This window comes from Oncorhynchus mykiss, chromosome 13 (genome assembly GCF_013265735.2).
Source record: "Oncorhynchus mykiss isolate Arlee chromosome 13, USDA_OmykA_1.1, whole genome shotgun sequence".
NCBI lineage: Eukaryota > Metazoa > Chordata > Actinopteri > Salmoniformes > Salmonidae > Oncorhynchus > Oncorhynchus mykiss.
Window position 1 is genome coordinate 9,632,330 of NC_048577.1, and position 12,500 is coordinate 9,644,829.

The 12,500-nt window shown below is 36.1% G+C and overlaps 1 protein-coding gene across 2 annotated transcripts in view; it reads right to left on the reverse strand.

The window, feature by feature from the left end:
• Window positions 1-12,500, reverse strand: part of LOC118936521 (ras-related C3 botulinum toxin substrate 2-like) — a 21,789-nt gene that overhangs the window by 1,963 nt on the left and 7,326 nt on the right. The window contains exon 5 of one of the 2 annotated variants that reach the window (XM_036940186.1): window positions 368-527. In XM_036940186.1, the coding sequence (XP_036796081.1) occupies window positions 368-527 (160 nt within the window). Of the gene's footprint in view, window positions 1-363; window positions 528-12,500 lie in introns of both variants that reach the window. The other variant, XM_036940187.1, reaches the window with a different exon arrangement.

Here is a 12,500-nt window from a genome sequence, read left to right on the forward strand (position 1 = left end):
GACATCCATTGGAAGCGGTAGGAACTGAAAACCAGTTCCTAAGAAATATAGTTTTCCAAAGAGAACTCACTGAACAGACAGAGACCTAAAAAAAAAAAAATCTGAACGCTTAGTCCTCGGGGTTTTGCCTGCTACATAAGTTCTGTTCTACTCACAGACATGATTCAAACAGTTTTAGAAACTTCAGAGTGTTTTCTATCTAAATCTATGAATAATATGCATATCTTATATTCTTGGCATGAGTAGCAGGAAGTTGAAATGAAAATTCTGCCCCCTAGCCCCAAGAGGTTTTAACACTTTAGAGTACTTTACAAAATACAACTCCATCATCATAAAAAGTAATGGATTATTATATGCAATGACCTACCAACATCCTTGGCCAGCGCTAGGCCTTGTGGGTAGGTGATGGGGGCCAGTTTCTTCTCTTTGAGCTTCTCGATGGTCTCCTTCTCGTCCCTCAGATCCAGCTTAGTACCCACTAGGATGATTGGGGTTGACGGGCAGTGGTGACGCACCTCTGGGTACCACTAAAGAAAGAGAGAGAGAGGGAGAGGGTGGGGGAGGAGGACGAGGAGAGAGAGAAATGGAGAGAGAAATATTTTATTATCTACTCTTAGCCACCAGTTATCCTCACCTCTGGATACCACTGTAGAGAGAGAGAGAGAGAGAGAGAAAGAGAGAGAGAGAGAGACAGAGAGAGACAGAGAGACTGAGCGAGACTGTCATGTATCCCTCCAGAACTGTCATAACACACCTGGCCGGTATTCCATTTGATTAGTAATTGTATAAGTGTGCCCTTTGTTCACCATTGTCCTGTTGGTTATTGTTCCCATGTCCATTGGCCATGTGCTCTGTTGTTCTGGCCTTCGTGCCGCGTGTATTGCGCAGATGATTATGGGTATCGTCCTGTGTGGAATCATTTTGTGCTTGTGTTTGGTACACTGTGTCCTATGATAAATATACTGTATGTGGGTACACTGTGTCCTATGATAAATATACTGTATGTAGGTACACTGTGTCCTATGATAAATATACTTACTGTATGTAGGTACACTGTGTCCTATGATAAATATACTGTATGTGGGTACACTGTGTCCTATGATAAATATACTGTATGTAGGTACACTGTGTCCTATGATAAATATACTGTATGTGGGTACACTGTGTCCTATGATAAATATACTGTATGTGGGTACACTGTGTCCTATGATAAATATACTGTATGTGGGTACACTGTGTCCTATGATAAATATACTTACTGTATGTAGGTACACTGTGTCCTATGATAAATATACTGTATGTGGGTACACTGTGTCCTATGATAAATATACTGTATGTGGGTAAGCTGTGTCCTATGATAAATATACTTACTGTATGTAGGTACACTGTGTCCTATGATAAGTATACTTACTGTATGTGGGTACACTCTGTCCTATGATAAATATACTGTATGTAGGTACACTGTGTCCTATGATAAATATACTTCCTGTATGTAGGTACACTGTGTCCTATGATAAATATACTGTATGTGAGTACACTGTGTCCTATGATAAATATACTGTATGTAGGTACACTGTGTCCTATGATAAATATACTGTATGTAGGTACACTGTGTCCTATGATAAATATACTGTATGTAGGTACACTGTGTCCTATGATAAATATACTGTATGTAGGTACACTGTGTCCTATGATAAATATACTTACTGTATGTAGGTACACTGTGTCCTATGATAAATATACTGTATGTAGGTACACTGTGTCCTATGATAAATATACTGTATGTGGGTACACTCTGTCCTATGATAAATATACTGTATGTGGGTACACTGTGTCCTATGATAAATATACTGTATGTGGGTACACTGTGTCCTATGATAAATATACTGTATGTGGGTACACTGTGTCCTATGATAAATATACTGTATGTGGGTACACTGTGTCCTATGATAAATATACTGTATGTGGGTACACTGTGTCCCATGGTAAATATACTGTATGTAGGTACACTGTGTCCTATGATAAATATACTGTATGTGGGTACACTGTGTCCTATGATAAATATACTGTATGTAGGTACACTGTGTCCTATGATAAATATACTGTATGTGGGTACACTGTGTCCTATGATAAATATACTTACTGTATGTAGGTACACTGTGTCCTATGATAAATATACTGTATGTGGGTACACTGTGTCCTATGATAAATATACTGTATGTAGGTACACTGTGTCCTATGGTAAATATACTGTATGTGGGTACACTGTGTCCTATGATAAATATACTTACTGTATGTAGGTACACTGTGTCCTATGATAAGTATACTTACTGTATGTGGGTACACTCTGTCCTATGATAAATATACTGTATGTAGGTACACTGTGTCCTATGATAAATATACTTACTGTATGTAGGTACACTGTGTCCTATGATAAATATACTGTATGTGGGTACACTGTGTCCTATGATAAATATACTGTATGTAGGTACACTGTGTCCTATGATAAATATACTTACTGTATGTAGGTACACTGTGTCCTATGATAAATATACTGTATGTGAGTACACTGTGTCCTATGATAAATATACTGTATGTAGGTACACTGTGTCCTATGATAAATATACTGTATGTAGGTACACTGTGTCCTATGATAAATATACTGTATGTGGGTACACTGTGTCCTATGATAAATATACTGTATGTAGGTACACTGTGTCCTATGATAAATATACTGTATGTAGGTACACTGTGTCCTATGATAAATATACTGTATGTGAGTACACTGTGTCCTATGATAAATATACTGTATGTAGGTACACTGTGTCCTATGATAAATATACTGTATGTAGGTACACTGTGTCCTATGATAAATATACTGTATGTGGGTACACTGTGTCCTATGATAAATATACTGTATGTGGGTACACTGTGTCCTATGATAAATATACTGTATGTGGGTACACTGTGTCCTATGATAAATATACTGTATGTATGTAGGTACACTGTGTCCTATGATAAATATACTGTATGTGGGTACACTGTGTCCTATGATAAATATACTGTATGTGGGTACACTGTGTCCTATGATAAATATACTGTATGTGGGTACACTGTGTCCTATGATAAATATACTGTATGTGGGTACACTGTGTCCTATGATAAATATACTGTATGTGGGTAGACTGTGTCATATGATAAAAATACTGTATGTAGGTACACTGTGTCCTATGATAAATATACTGTATGTGGGTACACTGTGTCCTATGATAAATATACTGTATGTGGGTACACTGTGTCCTATGATAAGTATACTTACTGTATGTAGGTACACCGTGTCCTATGATAAATATACTGTATGTATGTAGGTACACTGTGTCCTATGATAAATATACTGTATGTAGGTACACTGTGTCCTATGATAAATATACTGTATGTGGGTACACTGTGTCCTATGATAAATATACTGTATGTGGGTACACTGTGTCCTATGATAAATATACTGTATGTGGGTGCACTCTGTCCTATGATAAATATACTGTATGTGGGTACACTGTGTCCTATGATAAGTATACTTACTGTATGTAGGTACACTGTGTCCTATGATAAATATACTGTATGTATGTAGGTACACTGTGTCCTATGATAAATATACTGTATGTGGGTACACTGTGTCCTATGATAAATATACTGTATGTGGGTACACTGTGTCCTATGGTAAATATACTGTATGTAGGTACACTGTGTCCTATGATAAATATACTGTATGTGGGTACACTGTGTCCTATGATAAATATACTTACTGTATGTAGGTACACTGTGTCCTATGATAAATATACTGTTTGTGGGTACACTGTGTCCTATGATAAATATACTGTATGTAGGTACACTGTGTCCTATGATAAATATACTGTATGTGGGTACACTGTGTCCTATGATAAATATACTTACTGTATGTAGGTACACTGTGTCCTATGATAAATATACTGTATTTGGGTACACTGTGTCCTATGATAAATATACTGTATGTAGGTACACTGTGTCCTATGATAAATATACTGTATGTGGGTACACTGTGTCCTATGATAAATATACTGTATGTGGGTACACTGTGTCCTATGATAAATATACTTACTGTATGTAGGTACACTGTGTCCTATGATAAATATACTGTATGTGGGTACACTGTGTCCTATGATAAATATACTTACTGTATGTAGGTACACTGTGTCCTATGATAAGTATTTTTACTGTATGTGGGTACACTCTGTCCTATGATAAATATACTGTATGTAGGTACACTGTGTCCTATGATAAATATACTTACTGTATGTAGGTACACTGTGTCCTATGATAAATATACTGTATGTGAGTACACTGTGTCCTATGATAAATATACTGTATGTGGGTACACTGTGTCCTATGATAAATATACTGTATGTAGGTACACTGTGTCCTATGATAAATATACTTACTGTATGTAGGTACACTGTGTCCTATGATAAATATACTGTATGTGAGTACACTGTGTCCTATGATAAATATACTGTATGTAGGTACACTGTGTCCTATGATAAATATACTGTATGTGAGTACACTGTGTCCTATGATAAATATACTGTATGTGGGTACACTGTGTCCTATGATAAATATACTGTATGTGGGTACACTGTGTCCTATGATAAATATACTGTATGTGAGTACACTGTGTCCTATGATAAATATACTGTATGTAGGTACACTGTGTCCTATGATAAATATACTGTATGTGAGTACACTGTGTCCTATGATAAATATACTGTATGTGGGTACACTGTGTCCTATGATAAATATACTGTATGTGGGTACACTGTGTCCTATGATAAATATACTGTATGTATGTAGGTACACTGTGTCCTATGATAAATATACTGTATGTGGGTACACTCTGTCCTATGATAAATATACTGTATGTGGGTACACTGTGTCCTATGATAAATATACTGTATGTGGGTACACTGTGTCCTATGATAAATATACTGTATTTGGGTACACTGTGTCCTATGATAAATATACTGTATGTGGGTACACTGTGTCCTATGATAAATATACTGTATGTAGGTACACTGTGTCATATGATAAAAATACTGTATGTAGGTACACTGTGTCCTATGATAAATATACTGTATGTGGGTACACTGTGTCCTATGATAAGTATACTTACTGTATGTAGGTACACTGTGTCCTATGATAAATATACTGTATGTGGGTACACTGTGTCCTATGATAAATATACTGTATGTGGGTACACTGTGTCCTATGATAAATATACTGTATGTGGGTACACTGTGTCCTATGATAAATATACTGTATGCGGGTACACTGTGTGCTATGATAAATATACTGTATGTGGGTACACTGTGTCCTATGATAAATATACTGTATGTATGTAGGTACACTGTGTCCTATGATAAATATACTGTATGTGGGTACACTGTGTCCTATGATAAATATACTGTATGTGGGTACACTGTGTCCTATGATAAATATACTGTATGTGGGTACACTGTGTCCTATGATAAATATACTGTATGTGGGTACACTGTGTCCTATGATAAATATACTGTATGTGGGTACACTGTGTCCTATGATAAATATACTGTATGTAGGTACACTGTGTCATATGATAAAAATACTGTATGTGGGTACACTGTGTCCTATGATAAATATACTGTATGTAGGTACACTGTGTCCTATGATAAATATACTGTATGTAGGTACACTGTGTCCTATGATAAATATACTGTATGTGAGTACACTGTGTCCTATGATAAATATACTGTATGTAGGTACACTGTGTCCTATGATAAATATACTGTATGTGGGTACACTGTGTCCTATGATAAATATACTGTATTTGGGTACACTGTGTCCTATGATAAATATACTGTATGTGGGTACACTGTGTCCTATGATAAATATACTGTATGTGGGTACACTCTGTCCTATGATAAATATACTGTATGTGGGTACACTGTGTCCTATGATAAATATACTTACTGTATGTAGGTACACTGTGTCCTATGATAAATATACTGTATGTGGGTACACTGTGTCCTATGATAAATATACTGTATGTAGGTACACTGTGTCCTATGATAAATATACTGTATGTGGGTACACTGTGTCCTATGATAAATATACTTACTGTATGTAGGTACACTGTGTCCTATGATAAATATACTGTATGTAGGTACACTGTGTCCTATGATAAATATACTGTATGTGGGTACACTGTGTCCTATGATAAATATACTGTATGTGGGTACACTGTGTCCTATGATAAATATACTGTATGTGGGTACACTGTGTCCTATGATAAATATACTGTATGTGGGTACACTGTGTCATATGATAAAAATACTGTATGTAGGTACACTGTGTCCTATGATAAATATACTGTATGTGGGTACACTGTGTCCTATGATAAATATACTGTATGTGGGTACACTGTGTCCTATGATAAGTATACTTACTGTATGTAGGTACACTGTGTCCTATGATAAATATACTTACTGTATGTGGGTACACTGTGTCCTATGATAAATATACTGTATGTAGGTACACTGTGTCCTATGATAAATAAACTTACTGTATGTAGGTACACTGTGTCCTATGACAAATATACTGTATGTGGGTACACTGTGTCCTATGATACATATACTGTATGTAGGTACACTGTGTCCTATGATAAATATACTGTATGTAGGTACACTGTGTCCTATGATAAGTATACTTACTGTATGTACGTACACTGTGTCCTATGATAAATATACTGTATGTGAGTACACTGTGTCCTATGATAAATATACTGTATGTGGGTACACTGTGTCCTATGATAAATATACTGTATGTGGGTACACTGTGTCCTATGATAAATATACTGTATGTGGGTACACTGTGTCCTATGATAAATATACTGTATGTGGGTACAGTCTGTCCTATGATAAATATACTGTATGTGGGTACACTGTGTCCTATGATAAATATACTGTATGTGGGTACACTCTGTCCTATGATAAATATACTGTATGTAGGTACACTGTGTCCTATGATAAATATACTTACTGTATGTAGGTACACTGTGTCCTATGATAAATATACTGTATGTAGGTACACTGTGTCCTATGATAAATATACTGTATGTGGGTACACTGTGTCCTATGATAAATATACTTACTGTATGTAGGTACACTGTGTCCTATGATAAATATACTGTATGTGGGTACACTGTGTCCTATGATAAGTATACTTACTGTATGTAGGTACACTGTGTCCTATGATAAATATACTGTATGTGAGTACACTGTGTCCTATGATAAATATACTGTATGTGGGTACACTGTGTCCTATGATAAATATACTGTATGTGGGTACACTGTGTCCTATGATAAATATACTGTATGTGGGTACACTCTGTCCTATGATAAATATACTGTATGTAGGTACACTGTGTCCTATGATAAATATACTTACTGTATGTAGGTACACTGTGTCCTATGATAAATATACTGTATGTAGGTACACTGTGTCCTATGATAAATATACTGTATGTGGGTACACTGTGTCCTATGATAAATATACTTACTGTATGTAGGTACACTGTGTCCTATGATAAATATACTGTATGTGGGTACACTGTGTCCTATGATAAGTATACTTACTGTATGTAGGTACACTGTGTCCTATGATAAATATACTGTATGTGAGTACACTGTGTCCTATGATAAATATACTGTATGTGGGTACACTGTGTCCTATGATAAATATACTGTATGTGGGTACACTGTGTCCTATGATAAATATACTGTATGTGGGTACACTGTGTCCTATGATAAATATACTGTATGTGGGTACACTGTGTCCTATGATAAATATACTGTATGTGGGTACACTGTGTCCTATGATAAATATACTTACTGTATGTAGGTACACTGTGTCCTATGATAAATATACTGTATGTGGGTACACTGTGTCCTATGATAAATATACTGTATGTAGGTACACTGTGTCCTATGATAAATATACTTACTGTATGTAGGTACACTGTGTCCTATGATAAATATACTGTATGTGGGTACACTGTGTCCTATGATAAATATACTGTATGTAGGTACACTGTGTCCTATGATAAATATACTGTATGTAGGTACACTGTGTCCTATGATAAATATACTGTATGTGGGTACACTGTGTCCTATGATAAATATACTGTATGTCGGTACACTGTGTCCTATGATAAATATACTGTATGTGGGTACACTGTGTCCTATGGTAAATATACTGTATGTAGGTACACTGTGTCCTATGATAAATATACTGTATGTAGTTACACTGTGTCCTATGGTAAATATACTGTATGTAGGTACACTGTGTCCTATGATAAATATACTTCCTGTATGTAGGTACACTGTGTCCTATGATAAATATACTTACTGTATGTAGGTACACTGTGTCCTATGATAAATATACTGTATGTAGGTACACTGTGTCCTATGATAAATATACTGTATGTAGGTACACTGTGTCCTATGATAAATATACTGTATGTAGGTACACTGTGTCCTATGATAAATATACTGTATGTAGGTACACTGTGTCCTATGATAAATATACTGTATGTGGGTACACTGTGTCCTATGATAAATATACTGTATTTGGGTACACTGTGTCCTATGATAAATATACTGTATGTGGGTACACTGTGTCCTATGATAAATATACTGTATGTGGGTACACTCTGTCCTATGATAAATATACTGTATGTAGGTACACTGTGTCATATGATAAAAATACTGTATGTAGGTACACTGTGTCCTATGATAAATATACTGTATGTAGGTACACTGTGTGCTATGATAAATATACTGTATGTAGGTACACTGTGTCCTATGATAAGTATACTTACTGTATGTAGGTACACTGTGTCCTATGATAAATATACTGTATGTGGGTACACTGTGTCCTATGATAAATATACTGTATGTAGGTACACTGTGTCCTATGATAAATATACTGTATGTAGGTACACTGTGTCCTATGATAAGTATACTTACTGTATGTATGTGGGTACACTGTGTCCTATGATAAATATACTGTATGTGGGTACACTGTGTCCTATGATAAATATACTGTATGTAGGTACACTGTGTCCTATGATAAGTATACTTAATGTATGTAGGTACACTGTGTCCTATGATAAATATACTGTATGTGGGTACACTGTGTCCTATGATAAATATACTGTATGTAGGTACACTGTGTCCTATGATAAATATACTGTATGTATGTGGGTACACTGTGTCCTATGATAAATATACTGTATGTGGGTACACTGTGTCCTATGATAAATATACTGTATGTGGGTACACTGTGTCCTATGATAAATATACTGTATGTGGGTACACTGTGTCCTATGATAAATATACTGTATGTGGGTACACTGTGTCCTATGATAAATATACTGTATGTAGGTACACTGTGTCCTATGATAAATATACTGTATGTGGGTACACTGTGTCCTATGATAAATATACTGTATGTGGGTACACTGTGTCCTATGATAAATATACTGTATGTAGGTACACTGTGTCCTATGATAAATATACTGTATGTGGGTACACTGTGTCCTATGATAAATATACTGTATGTGGGTACACAGTGTCCTATGATAAATATACTGTATGTGGGTACACTGTGTCCTATGATAAATATACTTACTGTATGTAGGTACACTGTGTCCTATGATAAATATACTGTATGTGGGTACACTGTGTCCTATGATAAATATACTGTATGTGGGTACACTGTGTCCTATGATAAATATACTTACTGTATGTAGGTACACTGTGTCCTATGATAAGTATACTTACTGTATGTGGGTACACTCTGTCCTATGATAAATATACTGTATGTAGGTACACTGTGTCCTATGATAAATATACTGTATGTGGGTACACTGTGTCCTATGATAAATATACTGTATGTAGGTACACTGTGTCCTATGATAAGTATACTTACTGTATGTAGGTACACTGTGTCCTATGATAAATATACTGTATGTGAGTACACTGTGTCCTATGATAAATATACTGTATGTAGGTACACTGTGTCCTATGATAAATATACTGTATGTGGGTACACTGTGTCCTATGATAAATATACTGTATGTGGGTACACTGTGTCCTATGATAAATATACTGTATGTGGGTACACTGTGTCCTATGATAAATATACTGTATGTAGGTACACTGTGTCCTATGATAAATATACTGTATGTGGGTACACTGTGTCCTATGATAAATATACTTACTGTATGTAGGTACACTGTGTCCTATGATAAATATACTGTATGTGAGTACACTGTGTCCTATGATAAATATACTGTATGTAGGTACACTGTGTCCTATGATAAATATACTTCCTGTATGTAGGTACACTGTGTCCTATGATAAATATACTGTATGTAGGTACACTGTGTCCTATGATAAATATACTTACTGTATGTAGGTACACTGTGTCCTATGATAAATATACTGTATGTGGGTACACTCTGTCCTATGATAAATATACTGTATGTAGGTACACTGTGTCCTATGATAAATATACTTACTGTATGTAGGTACACTGTGTCCTATGATAAATATACTGTATGTAGGTACACTGTGTCCTATGATAAATATACTGTATGTGGGTACACTGTGTCCTATGATAAATATACTTACTGTATGTAGGTACACTGTGTCCTATGATAAATATACTGTATGTGAGTACACTGTGTCCTATGATAAATATACTGTATGTAGGTACACTGTGTCCTATGATAAATATACTTACTGTATGTAGGTACACTGTGTCCTATGATAAATATACTGTATGTAGGTACACTGTGTCCTATGATAAATATACTGTATGTGGGTACACTCTGTCCTATGATAAATATACTGTATGTGGGTACACTGTGTCCTATGATAAATATACTGTATGTGGGTACACTGTGTCCTATGATAAATATACTTACTGTATGTAGGTACACTGTGTCCTATGATAAATATACTGTATGTAGGTACACTGTGTCCTATGATAAATATACTGTATGTGGGTACACTGTGTCCTATGATAAATATACTTCCTGTATGTAGGTACACTGTGTCCTATGATAAATATACTGTATGTGGGTACACTGTGTCCTATGATAAATATACTGTATGTGGGTACACTGTGTCCTATGATAAATATACTGTATGTAGGTACACTGTGTCCTATGATAAATATACTGTATGTGGGTACACTGTGTCCTATGATAAATATACTTACTGTATGTAGGTACACTGTGTCCTATGATAAATATACTGTATGTGGGTACACACACACACAAACACATTTGAGCATACGGATAGAAACTCAACACAAAGAGGAAGCATCATTCCATCATGTTGTGACCCATAGCAACACTCTGTGATAATCTAGTATCTGCATAGAACAACATTTGCGGTAGAGGGACCCGGTCGTCATGGCGACAACAGTAAAACAGCAAGGAGAAACAGAAAACGCAGAAATACTTTTGGCATTGGATGGAGAAGAGAGTGAAGGGGCAACAAAATTAACATGAGTGGATTGTGTAATGTGGGCTAGCTATTGGGAAAAATCCTTACAAACAAGACTAGATATGTCTTAAAAGCCAGATCCAAATTGAGTGTTCTGAAGAGTCTCTTCAGATGAGAAGAGACTAAAAGGCTGTGGATTCTACTCAATAGAATGTGTGTGTGTCATTGTGACATCACTACTACTCTATCTGTGCGACACATAGTCTCATTCAATTAAAACTACGCATATGCACTAGACCAAGTATGGACTATCTACATGTACCCTGACATGGACTCCACCTGTGACCGCTGCCAGGGGGACCAGCCACTTTACTGCCCAGGTTCTAGTCGTGTCCCATGATCAAACCATACCGGTTACATATGGTCCATACTCTGTCAGATGTTTGGGGATGACCAGGGAACTCTGCCCCCTAGAGGTTCTCCTCACCTTAACTCCAGCCGTTACAAGGTTATGAACAACATAGTGTGATGTTGTTGCATGTGTTACCGTGCTGGTCAGATGGTTCCTCTTACTGGAACAACTGTAGTGCTCCATCACACACTACATCAGGGATGTCAACTCATTTTGACCCTGGGGTCTCAATCACTCCTCCACGAGGGCCAGAGGGAGGGCCACGATGAAAATTGGTAACATTTAATCACCGTCAACATTTGGAAAAAATTGTCCTCTATCCATCGTTTAGGAATTTTCGATGCTCCCTAACTTTCTAGCTTTAATTTTGGTTATTATTAGCGAGATGGACACAGTCAAGAAACAGACCTCTTTTACACTACTTGGGAGGCCTGTCTGTTATACTTAGACTGAACCAGTATGTCATTTGTGAGGAAACATCATTGTTGATTGGTAACATAGAC